The sequence below is a fragment of the Cebus imitator genome, unplaced genomic scaffold (genome assembly GCF_001604975.1).
Source record: "Cebus imitator isolate Cc_AM_T3 unplaced genomic scaffold, Cebus_imitator-1.0 Scaffold5, whole genome shotgun sequence".
Classification (NCBI taxonomy): domain Eukaryota; kingdom Metazoa; phylum Chordata; class Mammalia; order Primates; family Cebidae; genus Cebus; species Cebus imitator.
Genome location: NW_016107320.1, coordinates 11,594,322 through 11,610,834, shown reverse-complemented (window position 1 = coordinate 11,610,834; position 16,513 = coordinate 11,594,322). Strand labels below are relative to the sequence as shown.

Below are 16,513 nucleotides of genomic sequence, written 5' to 3'. Positions count from 1 at the left end.
TTTGAGACGGAGTCTCACTCTGTTGCCCAGGCTGGAGTGCAATGGCATAATCTTGGCTCACTGCAACCTCCGTCTCCTGGGTTCAACTAATTCTCCTGCCTTAGCCTCCAGAGTAGCTGGGAGTACAGGTGTGGACCACCACACCTGGCTAATTTTGTACTGTTAGTAGAGACATGGTTTCACCATGTTAGCCAGACTGGTCTAGAACTCCTGACCTGAGGTGACACGCCGGCCTCAGCCTTTCAAAGTGCTGGGATTCCAGGTGTGAGCCACTGCACCCGGCTATTGGTTTTCAAATGTGGTTCACATCATGGCATATCTCAGCCACCCGTTTAACCTGAGAACTCCCTTTTCAGTAATTAAATACACTTTCTTCATGGGTCATTATGATGTGATTTATGACATATGTGTAATTGTCAGAATTACTGTGGGTAATTAAAATATGAAGTGAATGCTGCCAGAGGCTTCAGTCCCTCTCAATGTCCTCATTAAAAATCAGGAGCTGACCAAATGATAAATAGACTGGTTTGCACAAGTTCCCAGCAAAACCTAATTATGAAGCTTATCCTTATTCTATCAGAACTCACTCCATTAGTCATGCAAATTCTGAAAATGATGAAGTTATTTTATGTGCTGGAATTGAGGAATTAATAATAAAGAGGTAGGTAGCAGTAATTAGCCATTACTATGAAACTTCATTATGTCAGGTCACTCTGGGTCAATGTTGCATGTCTTCCCAGCCCCGCACCCAACACAACGAAGATGCATCCCTACCTTTAAGATAGTTTAATACGTGGTTTAATAGTTTTAGTGAATTTATGATAACTTTTTTAAAATGAGAGATAAACTACGAGAAGGAAAAGGATTTATGAACTCTGCATGAGGTAGTATTTTGGAACTGGTTGGACACAGATATTTGGCAATTATAATCAGCAGGTCTTTTTTTATTTTTTTGGACAGAGCCTGGCTCTCTGTCTTTCAGGCTGGAGTGCAGTGACATTATCTCAGCTCACCGCTGCCTGGACCTCCTGGGTTCAAATGATCCTCCCACCTCTGCCTCCTAAGTAGCTGGGACTACAGGCATGTGCCAACACACCTGGTTAATTTTTGTATTTTTTGTAGAGGCAGGGTTTCTCCATGTTGCCCAGGCTGGTCTTGAACTCCTGGGCTCAAGTGATCCTCCCACTTCTACATTCTTAAGTCCTGGGATTATAGGTGTGAGCCATGGTGTTCGGCCAGTGGAAGTCTTTCCTTTCAGAAAAGGCAAAGCACAACAAGAAGAAATTAGTTACCCTGAAGTTGTTTTGGATATGGCAGCTGGAACAGGAGTAAATGATAAAGCTCAAAGCTTTAGATGATTATGTCTCATGTTCTCTCTAATTTCACAGATAGGAAAGTTAGCCTGGAGATAATATATGGCTGCCAATTAATAAGAGAGCCAGACATAAAGCCTCGTGCCACGTCTCTCTTCTTTAAAGCATGAGAAGCCACCAACTGATAAGGAAATTGGTGAGCATCACCTTTCTCAGCATGGGAATGGTGAGAGGACCTCGATGGCTGGTTCACTCTAAGTGTCCAGGGAAAAGAAAAGGTAATTTACTGATTGTTCAGCTTGGTGAATTATAACCTCTCATGAGATAAGAGAATTACTAATCAGAAACACAGACATCATGATGCTATTCAGAAGATGCTAAGAACTTTGATGACCCATTCAATATATCTCTGGATAAGCAAAAGTAAATAAAATGCTAAAGATAAGGAAGAGAGAAAAGAAAGGGATAGAAAAAAGGGAGGGTGAAGAAGGAAAAAAGAGAAATGCATGTTTTATAGATCGATGCAGGATTTAAGAGTTACACATTTACGTATCAGCCTATGGGGGCCCAGTGCTGCCAATTTGGTGGGGACAGTAGGGTTTATACAAATGTTCCTTAGGAGAGGCAATGGGAAAAAAGAGGCAGAGAAGGAGCAAAAAGTATCTCTCACAGGAATGCAGAAATTCTAGCTAGGCATACGTAACTAATTGGCTGCCTTTATGAACTTATCTGAAATTCACCCTTTTACACCCTGGGTTAAGGACTGAAAACTTTCTGTGATACTCAAGAATGAGATCTCAAATGAAAAGGAACAATGCTGTGAACTTTGCTTGGAAGGAAACACCTCCCTGTTTTAGGAGTAACTAATAAATATGAACTGTTAAATGGGCTTATACAAATGACATCCTCACACAAATGAGGCAAATAGAAACTCATATGGAAGGTCCTTTTGGAAAAGACATAAAAGAAGAAGTGATCGAGACAAGGGAATCAAGAGGTGTGGTAAGAGAGAATGGGTCTCTTTTTGGGGGAGGCCGTAGCTGACTGCCTGCAAATCACTCCTAGGAAGGTAGCACTTTTAAGAAATGGTGGAGAAAAGGCTGAACATTTAGGGATCTGGGGATGAGGAGATGAGTGACAGAGATTGATAAACTCGTGAAGATTCACAGCTTTACAGGAGATAAGGTAAGAATCTGGCTGTAACATGGTGACTCAAATACCTATCTTTGACAAACGTAGGGGCCGGTAAACTTGAATGTGTGTGTGTGTGTGTGTGTGTGTGTGAGAGAGAGAGAGAGAGAGAGAGAGAGAGAGAGAGGAGAGAGAGAGAGATTTGACTTTTCACAACAACACCATGAGGTAGGCAGGAAAAAATATTTTTATCCACTTTTTATGATGAAGAGAAATTAAGTGACTCACTTAAAGCCCCAAGATGGTGAGCAATGAATTTGAATTCCAGACACTCAGGCTTTGTGTCTATTACCTGTTCCTCTGCAATATGCTGGTACTTTGTATAACTATTCAGAATGAACGTAGTAGTGGATGTGGAGACTAGGTGAGGAAAATTTCATGTTTCCCCCCTCCTCTTAAAAAGTTGATTGGCTTGACCAGATGAAGTGGCTAAGGTCTGTAACTCCTGTGCTTTGGGAAGTCAAGGTGGGAGGATCACTTGAGGCCAGGAGTTTGAGACCAGACTGGGCAACACAGTGAGACTTTATCCCTACCAAATGTTTTTTAAAATTAGCCGGGCATGGTGGCTGATGACTGTAGTACCAGTTACTCTGGAGTCTGAGGTGGGAGGATTGCTCAAGCCTGCTATGAGGGTGCCACTGCACCCCAGCCCAGATAATAGAGCAGGACTCTGTCTCAAAAACAAAAACAGAAACAAACAAACAAACAAAAAACCAGTTGGCTGGCCTTTTAGTAAGTTAACTTTCTCTCCTCCTCCAATGGTTGCAAAGTCTCAGAACTTTGCAGAAGGGCTCCTGCAAGGTTTGGGAGTGGCCTGGCCCTGTCAGAGGGGGCAGCTAATGATCCCTAAGGGCGCATTGCCCTTCAGTGTGTAGGAAGCCTGGGAGTGCTGTATTCCTGCCTCCTGTATGAGATGTTGAGAACTTCCAGGGTGCTCCTTTTATTTTATTTTATTATTTATTTATTTTTTTTAGAAGAAGAAAGAGAGAAAGAAAGAGAAAGAATAAAAAAAAAAGAAAAATAAAGAATGAAGGAGAGGAAGAAAGAGGAAGAGGAAGAGGGAGAGAGAACAGCAGTGTTGCTTTTATTTTTTATATTGATGCCCAGGGCCCTGCAAAGCAATCCAGAGTGCTCAGAATCCTTCCTGCCTTCCTGCCCCACAACAGGATGTTTGCAGTATTAGTGACTCAAAGAATATTGGATTCTCTCTGTGCATCTTTCTTTTTGTTCTACTGGGTTTTGTTTTGTTTTTGATATTTCTCAGCTTTTTAGGAACAAGTGATATGACACATTTACCTCCAAATGTGGAGGTGGGTATCTCAGCACTCAGGGAAAAATGCATTTGAAAACTGCAATTTTTGGCTGCTGGTGTCAGATACAGCTACCTTATCTCTTGCTTGAAACCCAAACAGAGTGAATGCCAGTCAGGGATTCCAACCAGCTGGTGGGATTGGCCTAAACCATCTGACAAAGGGATCCCTTTCCTCAACCGAAGCTTCCCCACCTCTTTCTCGCTCCCTTTTGCTTGAGAACACACAGTTTTGCACTTGTCCTTCATACCAATAACTGGAGGGTGGGAATTATTCAGAAAGCCTGTGTTCCACACCCCATCTGTTCATTTCTGACAGCAATATATAATGTAAGGCTATAAAAACTTGAAAAATAATGCAACATAAAAAGGGATTGACTCAGCTCCAAGAGGCCATAAATGGTAACAAATACCACTGGATGATTTATTTCATGCTGCAATCTTTACAGTAAGTCATCTTTCAGACATTTCCTTGTGACAAGTTTTAATAATATTAATGCCCAGAGCAATCCAAATCATCGCCAATAGACGTATTTATCAAGCTGCCAATCCGAGTAAATGAAATTCTATAAGCAATAATGTAACGTGTTTAAAAGAAGCTAATAAAACAAGTCAGCAGAGAAATATTACTTCAAAGTATTCTCTCCCTCTAATCCAGTCCTGCATGTTATACAGCCAAAATGCAAATCTTTCCGTACTTGATTTATTGCTCCAAAAATACCAATGACCTTTTCCCAAGCTTCTGTATATTCACTCTCATACATTCATAAAGCTCGCAGTACATCCTGCCAGAGTTGCTGCACACTGGAGTGCTTAGCATTTATTGCTGTGTTTGTCTTGCTTTTACACAAGTACCTGATTGGCGGCTGCAGTGAATAACATCTAAGTTTCCAAACCTTATTAAAATATAACAAATACCTGAACCATAAACCGATCTTTTACAGTGCCCACTTGAGGCAGGCCTTCCAGAAGATCTGAGAAGGTGACTTGAGCAAAGTCCCAGTGATTTACTATTATAATTGCCAGGTAAATTTCACCTGAGGGGAAGCCAATCTGCATTTTCCTTCAATCAGGTTTGCTTTGCTTTGTGCTAATTTTTTCCTATTCCTGCAGATCACAGTATGCCCGCTGTTGAAGCATTTGGCATTTCAAATGCAGCTCAAGACCTGCCTCCTGCAGGAAGCCTTCCTTATTAATTTCACTAATTTTCTGATCTCTAGTGCAATACCTGACCCATCCCTCAACAGAACTTTCTCATTAATGAATTCATGAAAGCACAACACATTATCAAAGGCACTCACCAAATATTAGATGGAAATACGCTCTGCATTAATTAATTCAATCGATTCTGCAATTAATTGATGGCTAATTTTTCTTGCATACAAGACACATACTTCTCAAGGTTAGATTTATACCACAAGTGTTTGCTATACCACTGTGTACCTAGTAGGTGTAGCAAATATGTAATTTCACATATATGCATAAAATTATGTCATATATGTATATATATAAAACATAAAAATGTATTTTATATATCAGATATAAATATATATATATATATGCATATGCCCTAATTGCACAAGTATTTGATTGACAGCTGCAGTGAATAACATTGAAGTTTCCAAGCCTTATTAAAATCCAACCAATACCCGAGCCATAAACTGATATTTTATGGTGCCCACTCAAGGCAGGCCTTCTAGAAGACCTGAGAAAGTGACTTGAGCAAAGTCCCAATGATTTACTATTATAGTTCCAAGGTAAATTTCACCTGAGGGAAAGCCAATCTGCATTTTTCTATATATAAAATTTTTAATATATATGTAAAATATATAAAACATATATACTATATAAAAATGTATTACATACTTATCTGTATATAAAATATAAATATATATTTTATATAAAATATGAATATATATTTTATATAAAATATGTAAATACTTTTAAGCATTATCCTATCAAGGCATATATATGCATATATTATATATATAATATATGCATATATATGTATATTTCTATTTTATATATGTATAATATATACATATGCCCTAAATGATAGGAGGATGCTTAAAAGTATTTATGTACTATGACTATTGTTCTTGTGTTTATTTGGAGTAAATTCTTTGGAGTTTCTTCCAAGCCCATGTCTGCACTTTTAAGAAATTCTTAGGAATAAAATAGAGGAAGCAAGAGGGTTGACTAAACTGAGGAGAGAAACCCCTCTCACATCTTCCTCACTTGATTCTATGAGCCCTTACCCAGACTGCTGGCCCAGGTGTTAGCAAACTGCAGCCCCTGCTAGGTTTGCTGTTGTCAGCTTCGCCTTTCATTTTCCTTACTTTAGAGTATGTTTCTGTGTGCAGGCAATAGAGAGTTAGAGAGAAATCATGTGCTTGGGAAAAGTTTTGATTTTATAATTTTATTCCCTAATTTGGTGTAGTAAATTATTTTTCCAGAATCCAGTTGCTCTTCCTACTTCTCTGTTTCTTCTCTTGTCTCCTCACCTCCTTTCTGCTTCAGCGCTCCCATCACCAACATCTGGCCTTTTGCGTGTGCTGTGATTCTCAGGGTGGAAAAGGCCAGCCAGGGGGTGTATTATTAGACAAGGGTTTGAAGGAGCCTCCTATCCCCCTGGAATTTTTATAACCGTACCTATACCTACATACATACCCACCTTGGAAAGTACTGTTTCATCTCTTCTCTACTCTTCCTTATTGGCTTGAAAAAAAACGAGGGTCAAATGTAGTGGCTGCAACAGGAAACTGAAGGAGAAGAAAGAAGGAGGAAGGGGAAGGAGGAAGAGAACTTGAGGCAGCTCCGCAGATCCAGAGTTTTGTGTAAGAATGTCTGGTGACAGAGTACCTCGTTAGGAATGCCTTTCCTTTACCCTTCCCTGCCTCCAAAAAAGAAGATGGTTCTAGGTGGGAAGGTGGACCCTGAAAGATTGTTGGAAGGAGACATAGAGTCAGGGTTGACAGAGATGATCTGCTTGTGTAATTATACAAACGTATTTCTTCTATGATCTTATTCCTGGTTCCCTAAAGATTCAGAGTTCTCTGACATAGCTCTTTGACTTTGGAAAACAGAAGAAAAAATGTGAAAGTCGCTCAGGACAGTTCCTTGTTTACTTTCTATTTTAATATATTCACCCAAATCTTTACAGATTAGTTGTAAAGAAACCCAGATAGAAACCATATAGAGAAGTCAAAGCTTTCTGCCACGGGGTTCACAGATTTTTTTATCTTTACATATTTATTTATTTTTGCCCAGCTTAGAACTTGCCCTGGGTGAGTCTAGGGGATGCATGATGGAAATCAGTTGCTTTGAATCGGACCTGGGGGGGCTGTGGGCAGGAGATACTGAGAACTGTTCCTGGAAGACCAAACTCACAAGCCAAGCAGATACTTGGCCTGGCCCTGAAAATCCCTTCCAGTTGTCTTTTGCCTCTGAGCTATCTCTAAGTCTCTTAAAACTGGTTTCCAAGGCTGAATTTCTCAAAGGAATAAAACAAGTCAAGTGAGAACAAAGAAAACATGTTGCCCATGGTCCTGGCAGCAGATACCTATGCTGTGGGCAACCACTGAAACCAGGAATTTTTAGAAAGAAGGCCTCTGGATATTTATATTTACACTAAAACAGTGTAAAACCTGGGCATCAGGCTTGACCGAGTATAAAATCAAACAGTATTTTAGTTGAAGCAAATCTAGCTAATCTGGATGAAAATATTTTTCGTAAGATATTATTTATGAACTAGAAATTTTAATGTGCTCTTTACTTGTAATAACATGCAAATATAAATGTGTTAATCATTATTATATGCAATAAATACATAAAAACTGGACATTTTTATTTTGGAAGGTCATTTGCATTGTTGTCAATTACAAAGCCATATCACTGGATTAAAAGGCTACTTTGAATCAAAGTCTGTAAACTTTGCCACTTCTTATTTTTGGCTCTTCTAGATCTTCATGTGTATATATATACAGATACATACATATATGTATATATATGTATATATGTGTCTGTAATGCATGTATGTATGTATTGGTATGTATAAATAAGTTATTCATATGTATGTGTGTATATATGTATGTATATGTGTGTGTGTATATATGTATATATGTGTCTGTAATGCATGTATGTATATACTGGTATGTATAAATAAGTCATACATATGTATGTATGACTTATATATGTGATTTATTTTGGTTGATTCTTATGTGGCAACACCAAAATCTTGCCCTAAAAAGTAATTTATCTGCAACATATGCACTAGCAATTCTAAAAAAAAAGGCATTAGAAAATTTCTTCCATTATCTAAGCAGAACATTTTAGAATTCTGAGACAGAGACAGACAGAAAATGGCAGCTTCTTTCACACTTACACATGGCTTTATGATTTTTTTTAAACTAGCCTTTTCCCCACTGGTACCTTAAATGCAGATGAGATATAATACCACCTACATTCATTAGGAGGAAACCAGGAAGCAAAGGGGCAGCAACCTGGCTGGGTTATGATTGGAAATGGGCTTAGAATCCCTCTGGGAGGAACAGCGGTGTTCTCAGGGAGAAAGGAACAGAACCCGTCTGGTGGAACAGAGAGCAGGGAAGGAAAGGGACATTCAAGGAGAAGAATTTGTTCAAGGTACCTTTTCTTAACCTTCTTTCAACAAGAAAGATTTTCCCAATTAAATGGGGACTATTAGAGATGCCACACTCACTTGTTCTTGGTGTTTATTTTAAGAGATATAAATAATTGCATGAAAGCCAATAATATATTGTGCTGGGTAAGCTAATAATCTATAGCGTTGTGTAAATAGCCTCTATATTTGATGCTAACTTAAGGAGGACAATTATGGTTGCGTCCTCACCTGGCACACAGAGCCCCCAACCCCCGTCATGGGATGAAGCCCAGCTCAGGGATGATGTCGCCAAGATCTCCTGCCTGGGTGGGGATGAGGTGACACCTGTGCCTGAGGTATCACATGAATGTCCTGCCACTCTGTACCACCCTTGGGTGAGGGTAGAGTCGTGCTCCCACTATGATCCTGTGAGTAGAGGAAACTACAAATTTTAAAATGAAAATGAGGGCTTATTTCTTATCTTTATGTAAAGACTGCCAGCACAGAATTCTATATAATAATCGACTCATTTAGAGTGTAAAACAGAATAGCATTTACAAAAAAAAATATTTCCACATATTTTAAGGGACATGACTATTGCTTAAAGCGAGATGGGCTTATAAATAAAAAAGAATGGTGACTACTCGGCTTTTCCTGGGGCTTTGAAGAGAATTGAGTAGGTTTCCAGGGAGTCAGGTTATTTGGTTTACTTCTTAGCTCTATCTGCAGCAATATTTCAGAGTGAAATAAGTAAAATATCTGTTCCTTTTCATTTGGCAGCAAAAAAAGATCCAGGGAAAAAATAAATAAGAAATATGTAATCCCCACGGTGTAATCCCAGGGTATGGAAACTCACTTCTCTTAAATACCTCCCTCTGGCATAATTGACTTTTCATGTGCATTTTAATAATGATATTTCAGCAGGTTGCAAGAGATTTTTTTTTCTCCTGTTGCTGTTGTTGTAAATTATGGCTTGGAAAAAAAAGTGTTATAAATCTAATTACATTTTCACTTATATTAACAAGTCAGCACAATCTTCCAGCATGTTTACCAAGCAATTCCAATATTTACAGCTGACCTAATTGGTTGTGGGGTAGAAGCAATGAACAATATTTTATTGTCCTGATCGTTGCGCATGTGCTGAAGACAGCTGCTGAGTTGTAAAGCTGCCCAGCCACCCTCAAGTTCTGTCTGCCTGTGCTGGCAATCATCAGCCAGCTGTGGAACAGAGGGCAGGGGGGGAAAGGGGCGTTCAAGGAGAAGAATTTGTTCAAGGTGCCTTTCCTTAATCCTCGCTCCATAAGAAAGATTTTCGCGATTAAATGGGGACTGTTACAGATTCCACACTCACTTGTTCACGGTGTTTATTTTAAAAGGTATAAATAATTGTATAAAAGCCAATCATATATTGTGTTGGGTAAGCCAATAATCTATAGCGTTGTGTAAACAGCCTTTATATTTGATGCTAAGTTGAGGAGGACAATTATGGTTGTGTCCTTGACTTTCGTTATAAAAGATGTTGTGGTCTTTAGGAGTCAAGCATGGGTCTAAGACAGGTGGAGAATTCTTACATTCTCATATCTTTAAAGAAAGGGGTGCCAGTGGAGAAGGACTACATTGCTTTTTTGGGGAGAATGAGACAGGGTCTACCTATCTCATTTTTAAAGGTGAGTTCTGCTGCCACTTTGCCACCCCGAAAGATTTAAATTGTTGTTGTTGCTGTTGTTTTTGAGATGGAGTTTCACTCTTGCCACACAGGCTAGAGTTCAGTGGTGCTGTCTTGGCGCCCTGCAACCTCCATCTCCCCGGTTCAAGTGATTCTCCACCTCAGCCTCCCAGGTAGCTAGGATTACAGACACCTGCCACCATACGTGGCTAATTTTTTGTATTTTTAGTAGAGACCGGGTTTCACCATGTTGACCAGGCTGGTCTAGAACTCTTGACCTCAGGTTATCCACCTGCCTTGGCCTCTTAAAGTGCTGGGATTACAGGGATGAGCCACCATGCCCGACCCAAGATGTAAATTGAAATGACATTTATCTCTAAGTCCTCTCTCACTTCCTCAAACTGTTGGTGTTGGCACGAATGCAGAATTTTAATATAATTTAAGCAGAAAGATGCTTTATGGTGACTCTTTAGACCTTGGGTTCAATTATTTTGTGGGACCCTCCTGCCTTGTGTGTAGTGATGATTGCTAGCATTTATTGAGCGCTTACTCAATGCTGGGAACTTCTCTCAGAGTCTTACACTTAATCTTCTCATCATCTCAGTGAAATTGGTATTAGTTATTTTACTGGGTAGGGATCTGAGCCACAGGACAGTAGGTGACTTGCTCCTAGTCACAGAGCTTGAGGATCACAGAGCTGAGATCTGGCATTCCAGAGTTGGCTGCTGTAGCCCTTACCATAGTTACAGTACTGGGTGGCATCTTCCTTTATCTCTCTTTCTGAAACCGAAAAGCCAACATACCATAGCATGCAATAGGCTTCAAGATGTGGTACTGGATATACACAGAAGACTTGTGTTGGATGTCACCTAAAATTATACCTCCCCTTTACGCTGATACCTGAAATTTGTTAGATAGGGCTTTGTTCCTTAGCTGAAGTTCCTGATCCATGATGAAGCTGCCCCAGAAGGGTTAATATTTTTATTCTTCTGTTTTCACAAATGAAGTTTTAGATAATAGATGTTGATGAGGACATTTAAGTGGCTGGGGACTGTGAATCCCTGAGAAAGATGATGGTGAAGTGTTACTCAGAGGACAAATAACACAAAGTGAAAATCAGTGCCATTTGCCTACTTCACATTTTTTTTCTTAGAAACTATGCAAGTCATGTCTCAAGGCCTTGAAAAGAGTTTTACTTAGAAACAGTGACTAAGCTTTGTATAGCCTTCGCCTTCTCTTATAGAGTCGATCTTTTATATATGACCCTAAACAGACAAGGTCTCATTCCTGCCTTTTAGAAGATTATAAATAAGATGAAGAATAAAAGCATGCAAATACTAGTTAATTAATGCAAATAGATATCTGCACTCAGTAAGTGATCAGTCATCCCATTGTAATTTTTATCCCAATGTTCTGAAGGCCACTTCCTCATCTTAGCACCAAGTCAAATCAATGGAAATTTCCATACCCACAATTCCTAGGAGAATTTGTTTTCGTTTTTTCAAAAGACCTGTCCACAAACCCACAACAATATTCACAAAATGCCTTGTCCCTCCTTTGGTAAAGTCTGTAAACTAGACAGGATGAGGAAGATGAGAGTAATGGAAGATATGCTGAGTTTTCTAAGGTACTATTCTGATGCTTGTATGAAGGCTGAAGCTATTTTTTCTACCATTTTTAAGCAATAACAATAAAACATTGTTTGTTAATTCAACGAATCAATTTATTCAATACATACTTGAATTATTGCTATATATATAGTACTTTGTCAGGGTTGTGGCACATTGCTTCTCAGAAATGGGATTTTTGCCTATGAATACAAAATAAGAACTAGAAAAGAGGTATTTAGAGGGTCTAAAGGAAAATACCCAGTCATTCTTTCAAAATTCTTATTCTTATAGTCCCTGCCACTCTTTCATCTGTCTTTGGAACTCAGGCTCATAGGGATTAACAGTATAGTTTCTATATGTATATGTGTATGTTTATTTCCAACCCTATCCCTAGACTAGCCCTATAATTATCTGTGGATATATTTTGTCCCGCTGTCTTCTTTGGTCTTGCTATTGAGACTTAATGAAGATATTTATTAAACATCACTGCAGACCCATAGCCCTGCTAGGGATTCTGGTAGTCCCAAATTACATCATCAATTAAAATTAAAGGAAGCATATTGCAGAGGTTCTAGAATCTCAGGTGGAAACCATAGAATAGGAAACATAAGTGCCGACTGGACCCTTGGGGAAAGGTAACTCTGCAAGATGAAATACTTGCTATGCAGTGTTGAGAGAATGTAGATTTCCAGAACATGATTTGAAATGCGACAGTAAAGGCACCACTCAATAGGCATATATGAATGAAAGAACCAGATAATGCTTTTGATTTACTAGTTACAGGCTACATTACACTCAAATAGGAAAGTCTATGCTTGTCTGGAGGGAATGTAGTTTTAAAAGCTTAATACGAAAAAAGAAGGGATAAAAGGAATTGCTCAGATAATTTCATCGGATCAGTTTCTGTAGAAAGCTCAGATATGTCATGAAAAGAGCCATGTATGATGATTTGTATCCGATCTTCTGCCCCCTAGGTGGACTCAGAGGCTAGCTATCAGTAGGAGTTCAGACATCACGGAGGCTAAAAGATGGGGATTCTCTTGCCTGAGTAATTTGGGACAAGAATTCAATCAAGTGTATAGATCTGAGAGTAAAAAGGGAGGAAGAGCTCGGCTTCTTTTCCTGAGAAAACAGGATATGTATGGCAGAGGAGGCATGAAAGTGAGAGGTCAGAGGGACAGGTGTCTCAGGAGTCATGCCTGGGCATAAATTATGTAGGGCTGGAAATAGATGTGCCAGAAAAGAAACAAACAACTTCTCCCAATTGGAGGGATCCTCCTATATCCTTGTGGCCAGTGCGCTATTTACAACTAGCAAACTTCCAGCTTGGCAAAGGCTATCCCGGCAGTCCTTCTGGACAGACTATAGTTTGCTCAGAAACGAAAGACTGCCATAAGATCAATGGCTGCAAGGCACTGGAAAATAGCCAAGGGAGGAGCTGGAATTGCCATGGAAAAGAATGTTCTGGAGAGAGAATGGCAAGCTACAGGCAGACTTGGACATGGCAAAGTGCCCTTGCCAATGGGAGATACTGCATCATAGATCTTCACTAAAAACCCTATTGATATGCTCATCGGACTGAGGGTCTATAGATGGTGGTTGTAGACAGTGAATGAAATCCTGGGATGTCTTGAACTGTGTACACTATCCTCTCAAATGTGAAAGAAAGTGGTATCAAAAACGTAGAAGTCTAAGAACCAGAGACACAATGGCAGAGGGTGACAGGAAATACAATGACACTAGCATGAACCATTTTTCACTTATTGTATTTTCACTATGTCTATTAGGCAGTATATAAGAATTTAATCACTCCTGTCTCATCCAATTCTCACAACATTTCAATTACTTAGATTCTAACATCGCCTCATTTGACAGACGAGAAAACTGAAGCTTCCAGGCTAAGAGGATGGTGATCTGGAGCTCATGTCTGCCATAGGTGCTATTGCTCATGGCTAATATTTGTGGACCACTTGTTCTTAAAAGAATTAAGCCTGGGTTGGACATTGGCAAAGAGAGAAGAAAATGACACTTAGAGTCCCTGGTATCTGTAAAAGAACAAAGAAGGATGGAGATGAAGTTGGTATTATAAATGTGATCTCATTCATAGATACCACTAAGACATGGTGGGGAGGGATGTTAAATGAAAAAGTATTTAGATTTCAATATGGGCCATAAGTTGACTTAAGCAGACCCACGGGAGAATTTCCAGGAAAAGACTGATAGGCCCAAACAAAACAAGCAATTCTATTAAAGACGGTTTCCTCTCCTGACCCAGGTCTGTTATATAATGCTTGGAAATTTCTGCCTTGTTTCACTGATTAAACATCTTTCAGTATTTACTTGAGTTTATTCACACCTACTTTTTAAAAAGTTGGATAATTTAGTGTGGTTATGGTGTTATTCATCAGTCACAGCATCATACAAATCAGTTGTATCTAAAACTTTTCTTTCTAATATCTAATTAAAATCAGTTTGACTAAAGAAGGGGCTTTTGATAGAGAAGAAGCAGAGAATAGTAAGTAAATTGTGTAACAGGTACAATGGGCAAAACAGTCCTAACTCATCCAAAGTGGAATGGTCAAAGTAAATAAATCGGAAGCAGGGAGCTCCAGAAATGAAAGAGATTCATGTTCACTTACTATAAAACACTGCACAGGTCTAACTTATCTCCCTGAAAAGTAAGAGGAAATACTTTCTCTCTCTTATACCACATGATCCTTTGATTTAAGGATACAAAATCCAAGCAAAGAGAGCTAATGTTGTTTACTTATTCATTCAACAAAAATTTATTTAACTACCATCTATTAAAGAGTCTTTTGTGTGCTAGTCTGATAGCATAACTGCTATTTATAACATTGCTTAGTCTATAGAAAAAGAAAGACACCAGGAATACAATGAAATATTGGACTATAACTTTTGTATAAGTTAGAGCTGTCTGTAGTGCTTTAGTTACTAAGACTAGAAGATAGTTGTTTCTCAGCTTACTAGAAAACCCACTGGTGGCCTGAAGATTACATTTTTAACAACAGCAAGCTCATTGTCAGAAAAACGATAGATAATATTATGTTGCTTTTGGTTTTTGAATTTGTAAGACTATTAACGCATCAAAAATGGATCACAAATAGCACATACCGCACACTTTACATTTTTTCCAATGCCTACTAGTCTCTATTGAGCCACCCAGTTTATTTTACCACTCATTGTTGTATAGCAAACATAGATCCTCTAGACGCATGTTGCCAATTTGCGAGCTGTAACTCCCTACAACACAAACACTAAACAAATGAACACAAACTATTTCCTATGGTACTAAGCAGGGGTACTCTACCACTGACCCATTAACAATGTATGTAAGTCACCTGAGTAACCAACTCATTGATGAAATGTCACAGAGACCCATCCTCAGATGGAACGTACATGTTCAAGGATATACCACCAACTAAAAGATTCTGCAGTGTGGCCCTTGTTTATTTCTTTAAAGCTCTTTAGTTCATGCAAATATACCTTAAATTTGAATTAAGAAGCGCAAGGGAATTAGTCATAAGCTTTAGCAATCATCTGCATGGGTTATGATCACAATCTCTGGTCTACTTGGGGTCAAAAGCATATCTTGGGATCCCCAACCAGAAATAGGGCTGATAGACCAGGTCTGCAGATGAACCAGGTTATCTGGATCAATTCTCCTTTTAGATGCCTGCTTTAAACCATTTTGTTGTTTATTACAGACAAATGGGAATTAAAACCAAAGGAAAAAATACCAATATGTTAAATTACTTTGTTTTTACAGCTGTGCTAAAGAAGAAAAGAAAAGCGAGTGTGAAACTGAATGGGTAAAATTACATTTGAGAATTTTCTGTGGCTTTTGATTATCCCTGGCTTGCCAACCATTTACCATCACAGAGAAGACATGGGACAGAATAAACAAAAGCACAAGCATGACTGGAGCATTTTCTGTGTTTTCACATATGTTGTCTTTATGTCTTCACAAACAATTTTCAAATTTGAATTATGTTTTTTAACAACTTTGCATTAACATAAATATAGTGTACACACACATGCACACATGCACAATAGCAAAATCCAAGACTGTTCTTGAGAAATTTGAGACTTTCCCACGACACTCTACCATGCATTCTCTCCTCTCGTCAGGCTGGCAAGCTGCTACATGGAAAATGCCACCTTCCCCCCAGGCTTTATCCGTGTCACACTGTTCACAGGAGTTGAGATTCCCGCTGCCTCCCACCTTTCCAAATCCCACTTCCCACAGGAAGCTTTCTAGAACAATCTTTCTAGCCCTCATTGACCTCATCTTCCTCTGACCTTCTTCCAGAACTATCCATGAGACACTTGAAAGAGTACTGCTTTCGAGTGCTACATGGATGGTTCTGGTGGAAGGTCTATTGGTCGCTGATTGATTGATTGACTTTTATTATGTGTTTGTTTCGAACTGCAAAAACTTTCTATTGTGAAAGTTTTCCAACTTCTTTCCCCTGTACTTTCTAGAGAAGAAAATTAATCTCTTTTTTCTGTATATTTGTACTGATGCATAATATTTTGTACATATTTATGGGGTACACGTGATATTTTGATACATGTGTCGAATGTGTAATGATCAAGTCAGGGTATTTAGAATATCCATTGACTCACGTGTGCATCCTTTCTTTGCATTGGGAGCATTTCACATCTCCCCTTCCAGTAATTTTGAAATATGCAATATATTGTTGTTAACTATAGTCACTTTACTGGGCTGTCAAAAACTAGCACTTATTCCTTCTTTGGACTGTGACTCATCTTATGTGAATC

At 38.9% G+C, this 16,513-nt stretch overlaps 1 protein-coding gene across 1 annotated transcript in view; it reads right to left on the bottom strand.

Annotated features, from left to right (window-relative positions):
• Window positions 1-16,513, bottom strand: part of KCNU1 (potassium calcium-activated channel subfamily U member 1) — a 133,055-nt gene that overhangs the window by 47,187 nt on the left and 69,355 nt on the right. The window contains exon 20 of the mRNA XM_037741569.1: window positions 6,676-6,689. Coding sequence (XP_037597497.1) covers window positions 6,676-6,689 — 14 coding nt within the window. The remainder of the gene's footprint in view (window positions 1-6,675; window positions 6,690-16,513) is intronic.